Below are 24680 nucleotides of genomic sequence, written 5' to 3' on the forward strand. Positions count from 1 at the left end.
AAAAAAAAAAAAAAGAAAGAAAACTACCACACAAGGTATCCAACTTATTGCCAGAGAGGAACTCATTACTATAGCCAAAGTTTGCCACCTTGATGTTGATGTTCATGTCAATTTCCAATAGTTGGTTTTCTGTGTTTAGGTCTATAGAAAATACCCTTTTGGTGGTAATACTGAGCAGCAGACACTCTCTGGCAGAATTTGCCTGGTGCCTCTTTCTCTTTTCTGCTGTGATGATCCACTAGGTAATTGAATAGCTCTTCCCCACTAACATACTCCATGACAGGGTAGACTTTTCCTGTCTCCATCACTTCAAATAACTTCACAATTGTTTGGGTGACCCAAGGCCTTCATTATTTGGACTTTATAGGGTAGTTAATGGTATGAACTCCTTAATTGTTGTCATGACCATTGCTTTCCCAATTAAGATGTGTTGGGCCAATCTCACCTTGGCAAATATATCCTTGCCAATGGTAGTTGTTGAAAGGGTCTCTTCCTCCGCAGTGATGGCCAAGAGGCCTGGCAGCCTGTTGTACTCACTCAGGAGGCAGCATGTCCCAACATCAGCTTGAAACTGGGAAAAGCTGGAGAGAAACTTGATCCAGTTTCCTTCAAAAGAAAAGCACTTTCAAGGCCAACTTGAAAAACAGATCTTTATGATAGAATTTACATAGTGCCAGACAAAAATAAAGGCAAACAAAACATTAGCAAACTAAATTTTTTAAATGCACAAAAAAAGAATAAAGAAAAATATTAACAACAGTTTCTTTTATTATTTTTTTCATGTTTTCTTTAAAATGAAAAAAAAATAATACAAAAAATAGACTAAAAACCCTACAGTGCCATGGAAGAAACGAACTTTGGTCAAATCCCAGGTCATTGAAAACCAGCCTCCTGAGCTAGAAGGTACAAAATCCTCAGCCCTGCCAAGGTCTTAAATAGATGCTTGGGATTCATTAACAATGGCTCCTTATGAGATCATAGGAAGCAATGAGCCTATTGTGACTGGGGTTAATCCACAGCAATTTTCTTACTTTTTGGATTCCAGAACCCTGTACCCTTTGTTAAAATTTTTATTTAAATTACCGTTAGTTAACATATGGTGTAATATTAGTTTCAGGTGTACACTACAGTGATTTGACATTTCCATACATCACCCAATGCTCATCAAGACAAGGGCACTCTTTAATCCCCATCTCCTATTTCACCCATTCACCCCCCCCACCTGCCCTCTGGTAACCATCAGTTTGGAACTCTTTACTCTTAAAAAATACTTCATTGCTATCAGTTTACACACTGCCCAATACTGATACCTTAGAATTTCCCATCTTTTTTTTAAATGTCCTTAATTTGTAAAAGATGGAAACTTCATATCAGTTTCCTGCTTAAAATTTATTATTATATGTGTAGGTATGCCTTATTTTATAGAGCAGTTTGAGGTTTACAGAAAAATTAAAATTATAGAATTCCCATATACCCCCCTCCCCACCCACCTACCCCTGCAGTTTGCATAAATATTAATATCAGTACAGTGTATTTGTTACAGTTGAGCCAACATTAACGCATTAATACTAACTAAAGTCTTAGTGTTTACATCAGGGATCATTTTTGTATTGTACATTATGTGGGTTTTGACAAATGTATGGTGACATAGATGCATCATTATAGTAACATACAAAATAGTTTCACTGTCCTAAAAATCCCACGTGCTACACCTATTCATCCCTCTCTCACCCAAACCCCTGGCAACTACTGATCTTTTAATAATTTCCATAGTTTTGGCTTTTCCAGAATGTCATAGAGTTGTAATTATACAGTGCGTAGCCTTTTCAGATTGGCTTCTTTCACTTTGCAATATGTGGTTAAGGTTCTTCCATGTCTTTTTGTGGCATGATAGTGCATTTCTTTTTATCACTGAATAATATTCTACCAACCAGATTCACCACAGTTTGTTTATCCATTTGCCAATTGAAGGATATCTTGATTGTTCCCAAGTTTTGGCAATTCTGAATAAAGTTACTATAAACATTTGTGTGCAGGTTTTTGTGTGGACACAAGTTTTCAACTCATTTGGGTAAACACCAAGGATCACAGTTGCTGGGTCATATGGTAAGAGTATGTTTAGTTTTATGAGAAACTGCCAAACTGTCTTCCAAAGTAGCTGTACCATTTTGCATTCCCACCAGCAATGAGAGTTTCTGTTGTTCCACATTTTTGTCAGCATTTGGGGCAGTCAATATTTTGAGTTTGGCCATTCTCATAGGTGTGTTGTGATAGCTCATTGTTGTTTTAATTTGTGATTCCCTGAGAATATGTGTTGTTGAGTATTTTTTCATATGTTTATTTGCCATCTGTATGTCTACCATGGTTAGGTGTCTGTTCAGATCTTTTGCCCATTTTTAATTGTTTTTTTTTTTATTGTTGAGTTTTAAGAGTTCTTTTTATATGTTGGTTATTAGTCCTTTATCAGATATGTGTATTGCAAAGATTTCTCTCCCAGTCTGAAGCATTATTATTATTATTATTATTATTATTCTCTTAACAGTGTATTTTGCAGAACATAATTTTTAAATTTTAATCTTTTTCTTTCTTGGGTTGTGCTTTTGAAATCATATCTAAATTTCATTGTATCATTGCCAGCCCCAAGGTCATCTAGATTTTTCTTATGTTATCTGCTAGGAGTTTTATAGTTTGGCATTTTACAATTAGGTCTCTGATCTATTTTGAGTTAATTATTGTGAAAGGTGTAAGAATTGTGTCTATATTTGTATTTTTGCAAGAGGATGCCCAGTTGTTCTACCACCATTTGTTGAAAAGACTATTCTTTCTCTATTGAATTACTTTGCTCCTTTGTCAAAGATCATTTGACTGTATTTGTGTTGGTCTACTTTGGACATTCTCTTCTGTTCCACTGACCTATTTGTCTATTCTTTCACGAGTACCACACTGTCTTGTTTACTGTTGCTATAAAGTATTGAAATTGAGTAGTGTCAGTCTTCCCACTTTGTTCTTCAGTATCATATTGGCTATTCTGGGTCCTTTCCCTTCCCATATATGCTTTTGAATTAGTTTGTCAGTGTCCACAGAATAACTTTTGGGAGTTCTGAGCAGGATGGCATTGAATCTATAAAATGAGTTGAGAAGAACTGACCTTCTGACAATATTGAGTCTCCCTACTGATATGCATGCGATATCTTTCATTAATTTAAATTTTATTTTATTTCTTTCATCACAGCCGATTTTGTACATATTTTGTATACCAAAGTATTTCATTTTTATGGGTGCCAATCTAAGTGGTCTTGTCTTTTTAAATTTCAAACTCCACTTATTCATTGCTGGAAAATAGGAAAGCAATTTACTTTTGTGTATTAGCCTTGTATTCTGCTACCTTGCTATAATTGCTTTTGGAGTTGCAGACCGGTTTTTTGTTGTTCTTGTTGAACTTTGAAGTTTCCTGTATAGACAATCATGTCATCTGCAACAAGAACAGTTTTAGTTCTTCTCAATCCGTGTACATTTTATTTCCTTTTCTTGTCTTATTGCATTAACTAAGACTTACAGTATAATGTTGAATAGGAGTGGTGAGAGGGACATCTTTGCCTTGTTTCAGATCTTAGCAGGAAAGTAGTTTTTCACAATCAAGTATGATGTTAGCATTAAAGTTTTTTGTAGATGTTTGTTATCCAGTTGAGGAAGTTTCCTCCAATCCTAGTTTGCTCAGAGTTTGTCATAAATAGGTGTTAAATTTTGTCAAATGATATTTCTGTATCTATTGATATGATAAGATGATTTTTCTTCTTTATCCCTCTGAGATAATGGATTGCAGTAATTACATTAATTGATTTTTGAATGTTGAAGCAGACTTACATATCGAGAATAAATTTCACTTTCTTCTAATGTATAATTCTTTCTCTCTGTTGAGTTCAAGTTACTGTTATTTTTTTTTTGAGGGTTTTCACATCTGTGTTACATTTATTGATCTATAATTTTCCTTTTTGGTGATGTTTTTGTCTACTTTAGTATTAGGTTAATGCTGGCCTCATAGAATGAGTTAGGAAATGTTTTCTCTAATTCTATTTTCTGGAAGAGATTAGAATGAATTGGTAATATTTCTTCCTTAAATGTTTGATAAAATTCACCAATGAGATCTAGAGTTGGTGTATTATAGTTCTTCTTCATTATTTGCTTCCAGATAAATTTGGACCATATTTGACATTTTTCATAATGTCAAGGTGTGTCCCACTATTTGTATGGAAGAAATTGCAAGTGGTGATAGTTGTTTATGCATAGAACTGGGTTTAATCATTGAGAAACTTCATAAGCTCTAATTTGTATAACTTACAAGATGTGTCCTTCTAGCGTCTTAAATAGTAAAGAGGATATTTGAGAAAGTGTGTACCGTTAGAGTGGCATTGAGAGGAATGTAGTCCACAATTTTTGTTTTTTGTTTCTGGGTGTTTTTTTGTTTTTGTTTTTCTTTGTTTTTTAGTTACCCACCATTGCTTCAGAACCTGTTCTTTTTAAGTCTGGGACTTGATCATCCCCAATAAACATTAGGTATCCCATTCTCTTACACAGCAGTGGGTAGTAGACATTTCATTTTCAAAGTCACAGAGCACGAGAGAGACAAGTAACAGTATTTGCATTGTGCCAAGAGGTCTTTCTGAATCATTATGGTGATGTCTTTCCTCTCTAAATAGTTTTTATAAATATACTGATGAAGACAGATTTCTATGGCCTGTATAAGTTGAACTAGCACTATGTTTTTTTTTTCCTGTAAATACACACTTGCGACATTGTGTTTCATAGTTTTAAGCTCCTTGCTGACAAAATGAACACAGCTGTAAGAAATGATGATCCTCTCATCTTTGTAGCATTAAAACGGCTTCCTAATGTGTTTCCCTAACTCTGAACATTAACTTAATATTCCCCTGGATTTCTAAGTTCCATCCTTCCCCCCTCCCCCATGGAAATCCATGAAGAATACAGCTTTTGACCAAATGACAGAGCATAGAGAATAAAATTAGTTGCATTAAATTATGATATGACAAAAAGCCTTTCAAAATCTTTGCCACAATGCAGCATCCAAGCAACATTAGACAAAACGGGGTAAAAACAGGCCAAGAAAGAGAATGTTTTGAAAGGAAATTTTATGAACCAAGATCACTTGCAAATTTTGAAAGCCATTGATTGAGAGCCTGCATGCTATGGCAATTTCTGACTTAGAGATCCTACTCTGTTATCATATATATTGTCTTTTGTTTAATCTTTGGTTATAGAATTAATGTTACTATACTTTTTGGTACGCTTTTATCTTTCTCAAAAAAGCAGGTCTCCATTGGTAAAGCTGGCATTTAAGAAAATAATAGGGAAGGGGAAGAAGCAGAAGATACACATTTTTATATGATATTTCTTGTCTCCCTATTTCTAAGTACATATATTTGAATAACAACACACATTTTGTGTTGTTATATAATTACAAAATTATACTAATTTTGTATAAAAATCAACTGTCTTCTAAAAACAGAAAGGAGAGTTTTGATACCTATTTCCTTTGTCTCTATCATACCTTGGTTTTATTTTGTGTTTTCCCCTGAAAGATCTGTTGTTTATTTTTTTAAGTTTAATTCTACCATGTTGGGTTGTGGGAAAATAAAAGCTCTTGATAGGGTTAATCTAACCACATAAAAGTCCATGTTGAGTATGACCATAATCTTGATCTTTGATTAGGTCTTGAGCTAGTAATATCTTGTGATTAATCAAAATGGGTTGTACTGCCTATAGTGTAAGTCATCTTCACAGATGGGATAGAGAATCATCAGAATTCTCTTGAATATTTGTTTTAATCCCTTCTAGGATAAAATGGCTTTGGATTTTTTTTTTTTTTTTACTTTAAATCAGATTGAGCTCACCAAATAAATGAAGAAGAAATTTTGAAGTCCAATTTTGCTAAGATTATAAGTAAAAAAAGAAACTTTTTTAAAAAAATCACAGTATTTCAGTGTTTCATTGAACACGTTTCATATGTTGTCTTGTAAAATTTAACAAATATTCCTATTCTTTGTAGTTTGAATAAAAAACTGTATGCAATAATACAACAAGATGTACTTCATGGAAATAATGTTCAGGTTTTTATTGTTCTCCACAGAAGAAAAGATTTTTCAAAATCATTAACTGCTCCTCTTCTAATTATATCATTCCAGTCTAAAGTGACATCTGATAATAAGGAGCTTTACTTTGGCAAGTAAACTACCTGACATCTAGCACTCAGCAAGAGCTCTCATACATAAAATGTTTACTGAGTGTAGCTGTCATTTCAGCCAGCCATTTGGGTCTTATAAGACACAATTCTCAAAAACGTTGCTCACCAGAAGCTGTGAATTGAATTGTCTACCCCATAGTCACACATACTGGTGGGGCTCAATAAATTCAAGTCTATTATTATATCATCATCATTAAATAAAATAATTGAAAAAGTTGTGTAATTCATCCATTCACTTCTGGGCTGGAATAATAACCCATATGTGTTAAAATAAGGATTTAATTTTTTCTTGTTTATTTATTTTTCTTATAGGAGACCTGGTGAGCCTCCACTAATAAAAGGCTGGCTTCCTTATCTTGGAGAGGCCCTGAAATTACAAAAGGATCCTTTAGGTTTCATGAAAACTCTTCAAAAGCAACATGGTGACACTTTCACTGTTCTCCTTGGAGGTAAACAACACTTCTATAAGTACCTTCCATAAATCATATGTTCTCAATTGTTCCGTGTTGTTACATTTCTTTCTTTCTTTCTTTCATCCTTTCTTTTTTTCTTTCTTGAAGATTGATTGATTGATTGATTTGACAGAGGGAGAGACAGCAAGAGAGGAAATACAAGCATTGGGGTGGAAGAGGGAGAAGCAGGCTTCCCACTGAGAAGGGAGCTCAATGTGGAACTCGATCCCAGGACTCCAGGATCATTACCTGAGCTGAAGGCAGATGCTTAGCAACTGAGCCACCCAGGCACCCCAAGTTCTTACATTTCTCTGTAGGCAAAATATGGAATATTTATGTTATTGTTTTGTATGTAGACTAATATAAAAGAAAACAATGTTTTTGAATGCACTGATTTTCACAGTAGAAGATGAATTATAAAATCTTGAGGGTACCTAGGGAACCCTACTCTCCTGCCATCACCTGTGATTTTGGTTTGGTTTGACTTGGTCTGATTTTAAGAATGATTAAAAGAAAAAAAACTAGAACGTATTAACAGACTTCATTTTGTAGAGCAGTTTTGGGTTTAAAGAAAATTGATCAGATCTGAGATTTCTCATATATCCTGTTTCCCTTGATCAGAATTTTCCTTATTATATCCCATACTCTATTGCAGTGGATGAGCCAGTGTTGATACATTATTAAAAGTCTTTGGGGGTGTGGGTGCTTCAGTGGGTTAAGCCTCTGCCTTCAGCTCAGGTCATGATCTCAGGTCCCGGGATCGAGCCCTGCATCAGGCTGTCTACTCAGTAGGGAGCCTGCTTCCCCCTCTCTCTCTGCCTGCCTCTCTGCCTACTTGTGATGTCTCTCTTTCTCTCTCTATCTGTCAAATAAACAAATAAAATCTTTAAAAAAAAAAAAGTCTTCGATTTACATTAGGGTCCATTCTTTGTGTTGTATAGTTCTTTGAGTTTTGACAAATGTGTGTCATGGATCCATCATTCGATGGATATTGTTCACTATCATAGAGAATAGTTTAACTGCCCTAAAAATCATCTATGTTCCACATATTCATGCCATTTCCCCCCAACATGAACCCCTAGCAACCACTGCTGTAGAATGTATTTTTAATTTTAAAAACTTTCTTATGCTTCTAACTTCAATAAGATGCTTACAAAAGAAAAAAGAAAACTGCAGCAAGATCACTAAACCTTCCAATATCGTAGGGCTGAAAGGAAAATTTGGAATGTTTTTCACTTTAAAGCCCATGTTGCTCAGCTGTATCAGCTACCTATTGTTGCATAACACATGTCCCCAAACCTAAGGCCTTAAAGCACCCAGTCTTGCCTGAGTCACTTACACATGATGTTTCATTCTCAAGATGTCCTTACATGGCAGCTAGTGTTTTGGTGGGTGAGAGAAAAGTTGCGAAGTCCCCTGAGGCCTAAGCTGAGCTCTTACAAAATCTCTCTTACACCACATTTTATTAGTCAGAGCCATCACAGGCCTGCCCCAACTCAAGGGAAGGGAAATACACTCCACCACTTACTGAGAAGTGCTGGAGAGTCTCATTGATTGCAAAGGAGCACATGTGGAGAGATACAAAGAATTTACTGTGACCATCAATATCTGCACTTCGTTGCCTTCTGACTTCTGGCTGAGCATGCGGGTCCAAGGGCAGGAAAGTTTGTGTTCCAGGTCCCCGTCTCTCACTGGGCTTTGGCAAAACAGTTCACTCTCCTTCCTTTCCTTCTCAAGAAAAATGAAGGCATCAGGTATGATCTCACTCAGACCCTCACATATCTACCGGATATCTCTGTGTCTCACAACTATCTTCACTACCTCTTCTCTAATTTCAAAGAATGTTTAAGAAAATCTATTACCTGTCCACATAACCCTTAATTCCTGCCTCCACAGGGCTGGTGTTCATTATTAATTCCTCCCACACATACGTCTTTGCTTTTTTTCTTTCTCTTGGGTCCTTACCTATAGCTTAAAACCATGTTTTTCGTATATTTTCCTTCTAGTTACCTTTCATTTCTTTTTTTTTTTTTCTCTTTTGCATCCCGATTTTTCAAGAGAGTTTCCTACATTTGCTGCCTATACTTCCTTATCTCCTAGAGACCTCCTACCTGGAACCAGCTGTCTGCCTTGCTGAGGCCATTAATGGACCTTCACCTGACTAGACCTCTCTACTTGGTTTGGCAATGCAGATCCCTCATTCCTCCTTAAAACACCCTATTCTTTCATTCTATTGACGCTGCACCTTCTGGGTCTTTCACTGACTCTGAGAATTCCTTATCTAGGTCATCTTTACTTATGCCCCTTTCTTTGCTCAACTACCTTCCTCTAACCAGCCTTGGAATTTAATGTTTTATTCCTAAAGAGTTTAGGTAATATCTTCTCACTGTAATTACTTTGTTGAGTATCAGAACCAACCTTTAGTACATAGCACGACTTCATTTCAGCACCGCCATTTTAATGTAATGGAGAGAAAAAACAATGGTCCAACTGGATGACATTGTCATCACGGCTGAGTTTTCTCATGAACAGGCAGTATCCCTTTCCTCACAACTTACTCCTTTGCCTGGCAAGTCTCTCCCAACACTCTGATTTCAGAAAAATGGAAATGGAAAAAAAAAATCATAGATCTTAGAACAATCGTAGTATAATCTCCACAAGGCTCGCCAAGATCTGGGCTCCTCCTATCTCTCCAGCCTCATCTCTTGCTACTGCCTGCCTCAATGCACTACTAATGCACCAAATTGTTTGAAATTTCCTCCTCACACACCATGTCCTTTTGTGCCTGTGTTTCCTCTTGCTGTTTTTTTCTGCCTGAGTGCTGTTCTTCTCTTTGTGAGTCATCCTGAAAAAGTGACTGACATGGATTCATCTTTGGAGACCGTAGTCACATATCACGTCCTCCCAAAAGCTTCACTGACCATCTCTTCTAGAACCCTGGTTATGTTTGACTCCTCTTCTCCAAGCTCCCATTACTCTCAGTATCACTCTATCATGGCATTTAATAAATTGTGAATTTATTGCTAATTCATTTGTCTATTTCCCTTCATTATTCTTTAGTTCCTCTATTGCCAACATTTGGACCAGAGGTCAGCACTGATTGCTTCACAATAAATATTTGATGAGGATATTCCCAATACCTTAGAGCTGATGAAATACTTGCTATAATACAAATAAAGGCCATAGCTGGGGCTTTTATTGTAAGTGAGCTTTTGGCTTCATAGTAACAAAACTCTATTCTTCACTTTAAAAAAGAGTAAGTCACTCTTACTTAAGAAAATTAAACTTTATGTTCTAATGAACAGATACAACAAATTAGCAAATTTTGCAGTTTTGCCTTTTAATACGTTATACAAAAATAATCTAAGCTGATTAAGCAGAAACTTGTGGCAAGTTGAATAATTTTATTCACTGCTCAAAAAATAATCAATTTCTGCTGATACTTGATCTCTTAACCTTAGACACTAACAAGCTTTTTGAATTTCTGATGTCTACATAATTTGACCATGATCATGTTTTTTAACTCAACAGTACACCAGCACAGGTTGAATATGTACTACACTAACCTTTGGCTTCTTACTAGAGTTTGAATCGATTCCTGTCAAGATATCTATTAATATATGTGCTCCTAATGATCAGTTTGCAAAATAGCGCCTTTGGAAAATGTGAAACGAGGGACCAGAGTCTTCCAACCTTGTCCTGTAATGTGATTTCCGTTAGTGTATGTTCTTGCATGATGAGCAAATGATTGTCATCCCCAAAAGTCTCAAGGGACACGGATGTCGTCTTAATAAAGAAATTAAAAGATACATCTTTTCATGAGAAACCACGTAAATTCCTGACCTGTCGCAGAAAATAGTTCTCTAATTGGTTTTGTGTGGTGGTGCAGCAGAGTCGTTTTCCCTAGATGTCATGCCAGCGAAGAACCACTGTACATCATTGTCAACAACTGGTGAAATCTCCCTAATAAGAGGGGCAGTGTGTAATGTGGTCATCCTTATAAAATAAAAAGTTGGTTCACATTCCGCTTTCCAACGAATGTTTTCAGCTTGACCTTCTAAAAAATTCTATTGAAGAGCAAACTAAGCATGGAAAGTGAAAGCTTATAATTATGGAAATTCTCTTTAAAAATCCAAATTTATCTCGTATTTGCTGACAAGGCATTTCTAAATCTAAATACTCAAATAGTTGTTCTGAATTCCCATGGGTGTTGCCTCTGTATGGCACCAAATATCTGAGATGAAAACATCAAAATTCAATTTATAGTGATCCAGATGTCAAACTTTTGTATATAAGACATCAGGATGAATGATTTAGGGTTTTTTGCATTTATTGATGGACTTTGCATCATGTATCTCCACTTTCCTAAAAGAAGTAATTTGGGAAGAAGTAAAAAGCCTGCTGAGTTAATAAAAGATTGTATGTGGGTTATATAGGAATGCTAGAATTAATATCTTAGGACCAGTCAGCTCTGAAAAGGGAAGAGGATGAAATTATTGGCAAAGAAGATACAAAAAATTTTGACCCCATTTCAAATTTACTGCTCAAAAAGATGATTATATATGTTAGGTGTTATATATAATACTACATATTATATATATTTACACTTTTTTGCAGAAGTGAGCCCCATTTTGACATTTCTATTTTAGACAAATGCAAACTCTGAAATTCTTTAAATCAATATTTCATATCAACTACTGACAGCATTCTTTTCTCTTTTGAAAACATGGCAGTGGATATTGTTTCTACCTTGTAATCTTGGTAAACTAGGCAACTTGCCTATCGACACTTGGTATTCATTTACATAAAATCACACTGGAGCAAAAGTTAATTTCACTCCAAGAATACATGGCCTTCAGAATAACTTTTCAGATTTCCTTTGTTAAGAAATTTAAATTCATTTTATGAATGTATATGTGTTTTCCTAACTGTCTGATTAAAGATTACAAAGAAACTCTGGTTTTGCATCTCACATTAGCAGATGGTGGACAGATGGTTTAAATTAATATTAATTTTGGAAAACTTAGCTTAAATTGTTTATACTGAAGATTAAAAGTTGGAAAGCCAACTAACATCTCCAGGGTTATTAGTACTTCCAAACCCACTTGAAAAGTAAAATCCAGAAAATCAAAACGTCTACTTTTAAAGCAATCCACATCTTAGAAAGATAGTTAATAAAACACAATGCCTTGTGGTTGAAGAAATTAAAATAAAAATATGAAAGAGAAAATGGAGATCCTGGAGTATAAAGAGCCTTGAAGAGTGAGAATTTTATGTACAAATAAATTGATTTTAACTAATCAATAATGATTTTTGAAAAGAATCTATATGCAATAACTGCTCATTTAAAAAAAACTATTAATAATTGGCTGCTAACTGGAACCAGTTTTTCCACATTAGCTTTTGTTTCTTTTAGTTGAAATGAATCTCATAGTTCTTCCCATATCCTTATCCCGGAGGGGGAGAGAGAAAGGAATGTATGTGTATTTGTAACAAACTGTAGACAAAAACTCTCACATGCACACAGCCTTTACTTCAGTAGGCCAATGGCCAGTAGCTCATGCTGTCTTGGCTGAATATAATTTTATCTTTCTGCTTAGATTTTAATGAATGTAGAAAATTAGTAGGAAAAACTCAAAATATTCCCTAAAAATTGTGTTTTACAAGCTGAACCTTTTATACATTCCTGAATTTTAGTGGCTAATTTAAAATAACCCTAAAGATATTTAGCAAAATCTTCTCATTTGGTGAAAGGAGGAAAGTATGAATCACCACCTGTGAAAATACATAGCTTTGCCTAAAATTATATCTTTTGCAAAATGAGAGAATTCACTCTTTTTTTTTTCAATTATTTGTCAGGCAGATGCTGGCAATTTTATTTAATTAAGATGCTATGGTAAAGCAGGTGTCATAAAATATGCTCCAAACCAGTTGAGTCCTTTTTGCTCTCCCTGAGGGAAAAAAATCCAGTTTACTTTATACTTGCATCTTTGGGGTCTGACCAAAATGAATAGCCACTTCTAGCTTTACCCTCATTCCTAGATTGACCCACCTTATTAAATAAATCAAGGAGAAATATGGTGAATAAAATTCAAGACATATGATTTATTTTTAGAAAAAATATAGCACATGTACATGAATGTATATTAAAAGCTTAAATTATGTTTTAAAATTGTAAAACAAAAACACATTTATACCATTTCAAGAATTAGGTTGAAAATTATTCAAAACTTTATTCTAAATCCTGTACCACGTTCAATTTAATTTCTATGATGCTGTTTGAGTTACCAATAAATAACAATTGAGGCGCTGTTGGTCTGATAAAGTACACTCACATACACGCATACACACAGAGAGGAATAATAAAGTGAAGAAGAAGTGTGAATGGTCCTACAAACTGTCATGTCTATTAATTGTTTTCTAGAGGGCAATAAATAGGCATGACAGTTTGTAGGATCATCTAAACTTCATGTGTGTTCTTGGGAAAGAAAGATTTATTAAATGCCATTATTAAATACTATGTGCAGAATACTTCTAATTAGGAGTCTTAAAACAGCTCTCTAGTGAGAAGAAATCAGCACTGTGTAAGGAAAAGAACATGCATGGGGGGAAGTGACTTCTTGTCCGGGCTCTGGAGGGAGCTGGTGAGAGCTGGGAACTCTCCAAGGTTCTGAGAGTTTTGAGCGCCCTACCAAAGTAGGACTATGTTCCTCACTGTGCTGCCTTAAATCCCTTCAGGCCCCTGTCAAAAATAAAGATTCATAGGTCCCACATCTCAACCGTATGAATCAGAATCAGGCAGGAATCTGTATTTTTAACCAGTATTCTATGTCTTTTAATTGGGTAAGTTTGGACAACACTGATCTATGAAAAGACCAAATGTCACCACCTCAAAGAACACTTGCTGATAGGTAACTCTGGGCAGACCAAAGTGGATTTCACTTTCTGTTTCCCTTATCTTGTGTTCACACCTCTTCAAGAATTATTTCTTTACATCTTTTTATCTTAAGAGGAAAGAGATCCAAACAAGTATCTGAATCTCAATAAATGTTGAATGGAGGGATGAATGCATAAATGGACAGGTTCTTGTTTGGAATCCCTGTTTTAGTCACAAATCAGTAGGTCACCTTGGACATGTTACTAAATCTCCATGAACCACTATTTTCTCATCTATAAAAAAGAAAATGCTGGCATTTGTGATTTGGTATTAGTGTCACACTAAACATTAGTTTATGCGTATCTGCTTTATACCACATCTTCATTTGTCTGAGTTAAAATTATCGTATCCAGTCAAAGCTAAGATGATATCAGGTATGAAATGTCTTTCTATAAAGTGTAAATAATAACTTTGATATGTTTGTTTGTTTGATGTTTGTTTTCTGTTTGTATTCTTAGGGAAAATATGAGAAATGTTTAAGTCAAGGGATTCTGAGGATATTTCAGGGTTAGTTTAAATATTTGGTTATTTAGTTAAAATAAAACAGTATCTTTTTAAAAGACATTCAGAACATAAGAATATTTGAGTTTCTCCCACTTATCTTCCATTTTTAACAGAAACATATGGGGGATCTCTGAACAAAATGGATTTTTATTAAACTTTGCATCTCTCTACATGTTAGTTATTGAGGTCTTTATAATATTGATTAAAATATTTTCAAAGTTCAGGTATTTTGTTTGTTTTGCTCCCAACCGAACTCATATTCTCATTTATTTCTTTCAGGAAAGTATATCACATTTATCCTGGACCCTTTTCAGTACCAGTTAGTAATGAAAAGTCACAAATTAAGCTTTCGAGTATTCACTAATAAACTATTAAGGAAAGCATTTTCCATCGAAAAGTTGGCAACCAATGATGACATGAATGATGATCTTCATGGCTGCTATCATCTTTTACGAGGGACAGCTTTAGATATACTCACAGAAAACATGATGCAGAATTTAAAACAAGTTTTCAAACTCCAACTATTAAAAACCACAACTTGGAACACAGCATACCTGTTGACATTCTGCAGCTCGGTAATATTTGAGGTCACATTCACAACCATATATGGACAATCTCTTGCTGGCAATAGGAGAAAATTTATTACTGATCTAAGAGATGATTTCTTAAAATTTGATGACAAATTCCCATATTTAATATCAGACATACCGATAGAGCTTCTAGGAAATGTCAAATCTATTAGAAAGAAACTTATAAAACTCTTGACATCAGAACACTTAGCTAAGACACAAGGATGGTCAGAAGTTGTTCAAATGAGGCAAGATATCCTGGAGAAATACTATACACTTGAGGACTTTGAAATAGGAGGTAAGAAACTTCTGAATGATTACTTGTCTAAAATAAAACAATTTACAATAGACCTTTGAAATAAAAAGACAAAATGGTGACCTTGAAAATTTTTATGCTCTTTCTAATTGGCTAATGATAAAATGTTTTACTCTGAAACAACCCTCTGTGATAATTGATTTTTTTCTTTCTTTCTTTCTTTCTTTCTTTTTTTTTTTTTTTTTTTTTTTTTTGCTGAGGTGGTAAAACAAGATACTTAATGGGGATAATGAGAAAGAGTATAACTAAGCTGCATTTACTCCTCTTATCTCATCTCCCACCTCCCCACCCCCCGCGTGCACATTACATTTTAAACTATTCTCATTAAGCAGAAAATTAGACTTCAGAAGCCTATTGGTCCTCATTAGCATGCACTGATCCTTGGCTGGGTCTGTGTCCTAACATCTTTTAATTAGCACACTGCAAATCTAATCAGTGTAATAAACGCTATTAATCTTCCTTTTCACTTATTTTCTCCCAGCACATCATTTAGGCTTTCTCTGGGCTTCTGTGACAAACACTATTCCAACTACGTTCTGGGCGATGTATTACCTCCTCCAGCACCCAGAAGCTATGGCGGTGCTGCGTGACGAAATTGACCATTTGCTGCAGTCAACAGGTCAAAAGAAAGGGTCTGGATTTCCCATCCACCTCACCAGAGAACAATTGGACAGCCTGGTCTACCTAGGTAATTTATTTTTATCTGTTACGAAGAAAAGAAGGTACCTCTCTGCAAACTCAGTTTATCACTCAAAGCTGTTTACCAAGAGGTGGAGGACACAGCTGCCTAATTGACATAATAACACCCATTTACATCAATTATAAATTATGTAGTTTATAACTGTAGATACTCTCATTACATGTAAACATTAAGGCCTAGGTAATTAACTATGCAAGGTAAGCAAAAGGCTAACCCAAAGCTTTGCAATTATTTGGAAAAAAAAGTTTATGCCTATTAAATCATTTGATTCTGAGCATCTGTTGGTGTGCTAACGCTTTCCAAACACTGCTACACTATCTTAACAAGAAAGGTATTTGGGGATTGAAAAGGAAGTATTTCAGAACGGCGACTTGTATACAAGATGCATTTATTCTTACCTAAGATGGTGTCTACATTTTCAGGCAGAGGTTAGGATGTTTTATACAGCTTGAAATGTATGATTCTCAAAAATGTAGTAAAAGTGATTTCCACTGGAACTTCTTGATTTGAATATACTTGGGGGGAGAAAAGGAAGAAGGTAGAAAAGAAAGGGAGACAGGGAGGAAAAGAAGAAGCAACAGCTACTAATTACTCCATGTGAAATGTCAATATTTTATAAAATATTCACTGACTCATGAAGTATGCATGGTCACTATTTCAAATATATTTGAGGTCAGGAGCGACTCAGTTATTTTTCTACTTCTACATAGACCTGTACGCCAGCAACGTAGCTTTTGATGACAATGGATTGCATTCTCTTTTACTGGTTTCGATGAGACACTTTGTATCTTTATGTGAACAAACTTTAACTCCCTAATTTAAATTCCATGTTAACGAGTTATTTTCTGTCCCTTCTGTATTGATATTTCCTCCTGTGGTATCCTTTACTATACAATAATCCAAGACCCTTTGGATGCATGTAAGAGTAAGTCTTTATATATATCTGTTGCTTCACTCCTCTGATAACGTAGACAAGTATTTTAGCCTATGTTGGCCTCAATTGTTTATCTTTTAAGTGTGTTCCAGGTTCTTTGATGGGAACTTCTGGGAGCAGAAGACTTACAGATCTTGAGTAGTGTTGACTAATGGCGACATTAAAAAGAAAAGTCCATGTGTTCTAGCGAATGTTCCCACTGTGTAGGCTAAGACCTATCAGAGGCAATAGCAGGAAGCTTATCTTGTCCTGACAGGTGGTTAGCTTGCTTAATTGGTTGGGATACATGTGTCCTCTTCTAGTTTTTTGGGTTTTTTTTAGCATAAGTTAGCAAAGACACTTTATATTTGCTTGGTGAAAGAAAATAATCCCAACATTATTAAAATACAAATATTATTTTGGTTTTCTTTGCAGAATTATTGGTGAACAAATCCAAAAAATTTGCATAAAATTCTGGGCAGTAACCTTCACATGGATACACAGTATTTTCGGGGTAGAAGATTCAGAGTTCTATGAAAATCAAGGTTGCTTTTCCCATGTATTCAAGTTATTTCAGTTGTATTTTATGAACCAGGTGATGCATACTGGGAAGTAAAGCAAATAAACTTAAAGGAATATGTGTTTGTATTTTGTACACAGTTATTACTTTTAAAAATTTAGTTGAAATTCACCAACTTCTTACTCTCAATATCTTGTTGAAAGAAAAGATCATTTTAAAATGATTGTATTGAAGCAGAAATGTTTAAATTTATTTGATCAGAAGAAATGGCAAGTTCCAGACCTACACTTTGGGTCCATTTAAGTCCGTAGCTAGAGTTAGAGATTTTCATGCTCGGAGCCCTCATAAATTTATGGCCCCTGTATCATCAACAAAGGAACAGTAACGATCCCAAGAGATTGTAGATCTACCTGGATAAAGGCAGCACCTTCAACAATCTAGAAAAGGTGGACGTGTGTTCATTGTGACCTTGGTTACCAGCAGAGGCCAGTGTTGTTCATTACGAGAATTTAATCCTCTAGAAAATAATGTGCATTTTTTCTTTATATGAGATAGACAGTTTTATGCAGATTGAAACGAATTTTTATATGAATCAGTTACACAACAGGTGACCTCTGCATCTCATCATAGTTCAATTGCGAATAGTCTTCTATATTAGAAGAGTATGTACTCTTTGTACAAAGGGAAGATTTACAGGATTAAAAATTTACAGTGTACCCCCATGGTATGGGTGTATGTGTTTCCCTTTTTTCATGTCCCTAAAGACAGAGGTCTATGTAGTTATTCTAAGTACATTTCTTTATAAAGAAAGATATCTTGAGTTCTTAGTATTATAAGGAAAAAGATCACAAGGATGAAATGAATGCCACTTTTTTTTTTTAACTAGTAAGAAGTTTTTTAAGCAGGAAGAAGAAAAGAGATTTTTTTTTAACAAAGATTTTGCATGTCAGCCTACATTGATTATAAAGTAAGGTTGAAAGGGAAGTTAGAATGCCATAGAAATGAGTGCTTTATTCCTGACCAGAAATGATTTCTCTTTTTTAGAGTGATTATAGAAGACAGAGTCCAATGGGGCATAGGTTTATCGTGGTGCGAATACTTGTGCATATATTATTGACATTTGTGGCTCAATCCTGTAGGCCTTGCATGTATCAAATTTCCTCTGACATCAATATACACTTAACGTCAGCAAAAGTTAAAATATGTAACATAGATTGGGCTTTTAAGTACCAAGCCTGTTTAAGTAATTCAAAGCAATCATGTGTTTTAAGAGGTTGTGAGGGATTTATGCTTTTTCCCCTTGGCTCTTGAAAATCTTTCTTTAAAACCATTCCAACCTTTTCTTTTAGATAAAGAAAAACACAACTTCCTATTTTTGTATATTTATGTACCTTATTATTAGGACTCTGCTTATCATGACCTTACTACAATTTTATATCTCTCAATGTTTAATAAAGGTCTCTACAACAAAATTTAAATATAATTTTTAAAATAAGTTACTAACTACAGTTGGCTCAGATAAATGTCAGTGGGGGCCAAAATCTCAATAGGAAAAGTTGTTGTTTGAACAAAGTTTGAGAAACCCTGAGAGAAAAGTAAGAATTATTCTGTTTTCCCAGAAAGAAAAACCTGGGATGGAGGTAGGATTTAGAACTATAGATTTCCAAGACAGGAAAAGCAAAAGGAGAAAAGATGAGTCCGAGAGAAGGTAAGATAAAAGAGAATGCAAGGAGAGGAAGCTCTCAAAATTGGAATTTTGACAAATGGCTAGCAAAGAATCTCACTGAGTTCTACTTCTGACTTCCACGCTTACCTAGATAATGCATAACTTAAAAAGTATGGGTTCAATAAATGTCATCTCTTGCTATCACCAAAACAATCCTGACTCTCAGTGCCATTCCTGCAATGCGTACATTGTGTTCTTCATTTTCAGTTATTTGTGAACCAAGCTGGTTGCAAATTCAAGTCTACCTCATCGCACAGGCGTGCTCTTTCTGTGCATCACACATGAAAAAAACAAACCTGCTTTAAGTAAGAAGAACGTAAATTGAAGTAGATTGTAACTTCTGAACTGAATAACTCAGGCGAGTTGCAGGCACCTAATTTTTGTTCAATTACATATCCTCAAAATGAGAAAAGTCGCACACGTGGCGGTAGTGAGGGATATTGGAATAAAAGGAGGTGCTATAAAACCAAAACTCAGCAGAATTTGCACTACTCTCTTGCAAGGAGATCATCTATTATAAAATTTAGACTTAGAATAATAAGCCTGCAGTGATTCTCCCAACAAATTTCTATCAAAAATTGCTAAGCCCATTGTTTGTAATTAGTGAGGAGAAAGAAAGGGAAAGAAATGATCTGTTGGGAAAGATAAAGATCCTTGAATAACAAATGATGAGTATTAGATGTAGTCCATATTAAATATATTAATGACTGCAAAATCTTAAGGCAATTTTATGGACTCAAACATTGTTTCATGTGATCTTCACCAAAATCCTGGGGGGCTGGGGCATCCATTATTTTGCATGATTTTTACAGATGAGAAAAATATCAGAATGCTGAATAACTTGCATGGGGGTAAAGGGTTTTCTTGCCCACCCACGCTTCTCTCCTGGACATGTCTGAGAGCAGAATCCTTAGAGTCATTTTTCATTGTCTGAGCTGAGACGGGGGGAGGGATTCTTTGTATCCTGATTTCAGCAAAGCCAGCCATGATATGCACATGTATGAGATCAGATGACTTGAACAAGATGATCATACAGTTAACTGTAATTTTAATTTCTAGATGACACAGTGTGAATGACAATATTAAAACTATTTCATTATATGGCAGGCACTGTGCTACCTGCTTTTCATATATTAGCTTATTTAACCCTCAAGTATTATTATCTTCACTTAATTATTAGGTAACGAGATTCAGAAAGATTAGTTAACGAAGTCAAGTCATGAAGCTAGATTGTGGCAGAACCGGAAATTGATGGCCAGTCTAACTCAAAAGCTAACCCATAAATACTGTCATGTTAAGGAGCAAATGCTCCAGAACTACACCAGAGACCTTGACCACTATTTTACAAAGATATGGATCACTAATTCTCAGATACAATTGAGTTTGAGGGTAAGGGTGGGGCTCGAGGTTCACATCAGCATCTTGTCGGTGTTTTTAAATAAAAATAAATTTTTCATTTTAGAATAGGTTTAGATTTACAGAAAAATTATAATGATGATAGAGTTCCTATATCCCCCCTCCACACACACACACATAGTTATCCTTATCATTAACATATTCAATGTGGCTGTTTGTCACAATTGTGGGCATTATTTTGAAAAAGTTCATTCAATATTAAAAATAATTGTATATTTGAAAAATCATACAGGGGCAGCTGGATGGCTCAGTCAGTTAAGCATCCAACTCTTGATTTCAGCTCAGATCATGATCTCAGAGTCTCGAGATCAAGCCCCCACATCTGGCTCCACACTCAGTGGGGAGTCTATTTGAGATTCTTTCCCTCTGCCCCAACTCCCGCTGGCACCTATGCATGCTCTCTCTCTCTTTCAAATGAATAAATTTTTTAAAAAAGAAAAATCATGCATAATTTGGACAATAAATTGAATGAAATCCTCTCTTCCAATGGGTATATTCACGAGGTGTAAATTCTTCGTTTAGAAACTTCTACCTGGAGAAGGAGGGAGAGGTATCTTTCACAAAGGGGTACACCAGAGATCAGACAGTGAGATATTTCTAGGTAAGGAAGCATTGGTCAAAAAGTGAAAAAGACCAGCTAGACGTTTGTCAGATTTTCAGTTTAGCACAGAGCTAAGAGGATTAGATGACACAATGATTACTGGACACAGGACTTGAGAGGGGAACAATGAGAAGGCAAAGAATTGGAGGACTTAGGTCAAGCATCAATTGCCTAAGAATAAATAGGATGAGGAAATGTGTGGCTTAGCAGAGAAGGGTTTAACAGTGGTTCTTATCCTTGATTACTCGTTGGGATCAACTCGGGAGCTTTAAAAACTACTCATACCTGGTCGCACCTCCAGAGGTTCTGATTTCATTGGTTTGGGGTGCAGGCTGATGGCTTTAAAAGCTCCCCCAGGTGATTCTAATGTGCAACCAAGGTTCAAAACCACTAATTTAAAGATTTAGTTAATGCACTGGTTCTGATTCCTTTGATCTGGAATGGAGCATTTTTTTTTTTTTAAACCATTTCCGGTGATTCTAATGGGCAGCCAGGGCTGATAACCTCTGGAATATCAGAAAGCTTAAGACCAGTCAGTGGCGATATGATTTCAAAAATCTGTTGTCCTTTTGCTTCCAACGAAACATTAAAAGAAGTCTGATATGCAGGGTAAAGAAAGTAGTTTCTCTCCACATTTCTAATTAAAATACCACATCCACTTCTGCTACCTTTTAAGAGGCAAGTTGGCTAATTGAATTCATCCAGGATGTCAAAAGACTGAAGGCCACATTGTCTCTGACATACAATTTTAAAATGTCGTGATAGGGATACCTGGGTGGCTCAGTGGGTTAAGCAGCTGCCTTTGGAGCCGGTCATGATCTCAGGGTCCTGGGATCGAACCCACATCAGGCTCCGCACTCAGCGTCGAGTCTGCTTCTCCCTCTGCCTCTGTGATCCCTCTCCCTCTGGGATTGTTTTCGCTCTCTCTAAAATAAATAAAATCTTTTAAAAATGTTAAAAATAAAAATGTCATGACAGTTGTCTTTAAATTTTTTTAAAGGACTGTCACGTGGAAGAGGGATTAGAATTTTTTTTTCCCTTTGCCTCTTTTCAAAACAGTAGAAATTAAAAGGAGGAAATTTCAGCTCAGTATGAAAAATAACTTTCTGCTAAACGTACATTCTGAATGCCATCTTTAGAGAGGTATCTACTAAGAAATTGCGCAGAATCCTCTCTAGGATCTTGTGGCTCATTCCTGTCTTTATGCACCTCCCAACTTTGAACTACCCAGATTACAGTGTCCACGAAGGCTAAGTCCATTTGCTGTGTTTTCTTTTTTTCACCAGTAGCAGTGGTCCAGTGCCCTGAACAGAGTAGGGTCTTAAACATTTTTTTAAAGATTTTTTTATTTATTTGACAGAGACAGCAAGAGAGGGAATTCAAGCAGGAGGAGTGGGAGAGGGAGAAGCAGACTTGCCACTGAGTGGGGAGCCCAATGTGGGACTTGATCCCAGGACCCTGGAACCATGACCTGAGCCAAAGGCAAACACTTAAGGACTGAGCCACCCAGGCACCCCAATAAACGTTTATTAAACATATGAATGTTGAATTTACTTTTCTAGAGGAAACCAAATGTTGTGTCTGCAATGCAGAGTGAAAGTAGACTTCTGTACCAATTCAGATTTACTCTTGATTTTATTTAAAACATAGCCATTGAGCTAAGAACTAGTTATTTGCTTTAAGTTATCTGATTATTATAATTGATTTTTTTAAAGATTTATTTATTTATTTATTTATTTATTTATTTATTTGAGAGAGAGAGCACACATGCAGGGGAAGGGGCAGAGAGAAAATCTCAAACAGACTCTCCACTGAGTGGGGACCCCCCAGCACAAGGTCAGTCCTACCATGCCGAGATCATGACATGACCCCAGCCAAAGCCAAGAGTCAGGTGCTCAACCCACTGAGCCACCCAGCATCCGTGATTATTATAATATCTAACTGATCTTCTCACCTGTCTTAAAGGCAGTTATGTAAAAATGCACCCACACACCTGGAGCCTCACTCCATTTCTTCACACCTTCTAGAGAGCTGCCCGCAGATCCTCTTCTCCCCACTCCTCATCCACCTTTGTAAGACCGCCCAAGCGTTCAGCCCCAATGGACCGTGGCATGGCCTGGCTGTCCATTTCGCTCCAGCCATCACTGCTATCCACTGATCGCCATGGCTAATCAGATGGTACGACAGTCTGCACCAGTCATTAAGATGACCCAAATTAACAGCCTGGCCGTGTCACAGTACATTCATTCCACATACACAGACATGGCCTAAGTGTGAGGCAGAAACTTGGATGTGCTTATTTGTGTTTGCGTTGTTACATGCATTATTGATTGTCATGAGCTGCTTCAACGCTTTAAATCTGCAAATGAGAATCATCTGTCAATTATTACAGCCAGAATGGAGATCTGAGGGCAAGAGAGAAAGAGTACATGACTTTTCCTACCAGCATATCCTTTCATTTGCAATTTTCCTTCACAGTTACATGGTAAAACGTCTTAGCTCAACACATTCCCCAGCTTTTTGCTTAGAAGGGATACTTAATGAGAATATTTTTAGATCCGGAGAAGAAAAACAGATCCCTCCTAGCCAGGTGAAGGAGGTAGTTCAGACCCTGAATTGTAAGTTCATCGTGGGAATGCTAGAATCCAATTTTCTACTGTATACCAGTTAGTAAAGCTCAGCTCTTAATAAAACACAGGCAGCCTTATCTTAATCGCAATCGCAATTGCTGGCACCTTGTGGTGCCTGGTGTAAATTATCCCCAAAATATTTGCATTCTCAATAGCCATTTCTCTACAATGCTTTAATAAGTAGAGGGTCCTATTACCTGCTAAATGTTAGTATAAATTAACAATCCATTATGCACAATAAGTTTTATAAAACATTTACAGATAGAGATCATGTTTAATTAAAATTAACTTGCATATGAAAGCCAAGTGCACTAATGATCACAATGACCTTTTATTACCTACAGTCCCTTGTTTTGGCTGGATGATTGACAGCTTGCTGTTTGGCTACCATGTTGAATTTCAGCTGACAAGACTTTTCATTTTAACTCAATTTGCCCGCCTATCACAAGCTGGTGGCAGGCCAGACCCAAGTCACCCAGCTTTGCCTCAGCAGCTTGCTCTACTTCTCATTAGTACGCATTTATTCAGTGGAAATTGGAAGACAAATGCTTGAAGGCATGTGAACTAAGTATAGCAAATTAGGTTTAAAGACTGAATATTTATAAGTATATGGAAAGTTTTTTTTTTTTTTAAATTCTAGAGCGAATTGAGAACTGAGTGCTAGCTTTGGTATAAAAGAAATGAAGATAGCAGGGGGAAGGAAGATTCTAAGAATAACAATACTATAAGCTTTTTCTTTCCATTTTGGAAATATGTAAAATCTCTCTGACAACACCTTATCAACTACCAACCTGGCCTCTCTTTCGTGGAGTGCTTGCACAATGAAGTTTAACACCTCGTGTGTGAGAAGGGGGGAAAAATGAGGGTCATGTTCATTTGTTGCTTGGTTATCCCTTGGTATGTTTTAAATTGCCTTGTTTGTTCGGCACTAGCACAGAAACAGATGTTGCTCTACCGTGCAGGATAATTTACCGTACCTCCTGGTGCAGCATGGAAGTCCTCCCAGGGCCCAGCTGGTCTGTCAGCGGCACTGGCTGGTGTCTGCTCAACTATGACAACTACAAGTAGAGGCTGCAATTTTTTTTATTGTGCAGTTGTCATTCTTCTCAACATAGAGCTCTGCCTGCGTTCTTACTG

At 36.0% G+C, this 24680-nt stretch overlaps 1 protein-coding gene across 1 annotated transcript in view; it reads left to right on the forward strand.

Moving 5' to 3' along the window:
- LOC111155386 (25-hydroxycholesterol 7-alpha-hydroxylase) overlaps positions 1-24680 on the forward strand; it is a 64100-nt gene that overhangs the window by 29471 nt on the left and 9949 nt on the right. Inside the window, exons 2-4 of the mRNA XM_022515536.1 lie at positions 6572-6708; positions 14432-15019; positions 15519-15725. Of these exons, the coding sequence (XP_022371244.1) occupies positions 6572-6708; positions 14432-15019; positions 15519-15725 (932 nt within the window). The remainder of the gene's footprint in view (positions 1-6571; positions 6709-14431; positions 15020-15518; positions 15726-24680) is intronic.

This window comes from Enhydra lutris, unplaced genomic scaffold (assembly GCF_002288905.1).
Source record: "Enhydra lutris kenyoni isolate GAN:26980312 unplaced genomic scaffold, ASM228890v2 scaffoldscaffold41, whole genome shotgun sequence".
NCBI lineage: Eukaryota > Metazoa > Chordata > Mammalia > Carnivora > Mustelidae > Enhydra > Enhydra lutris.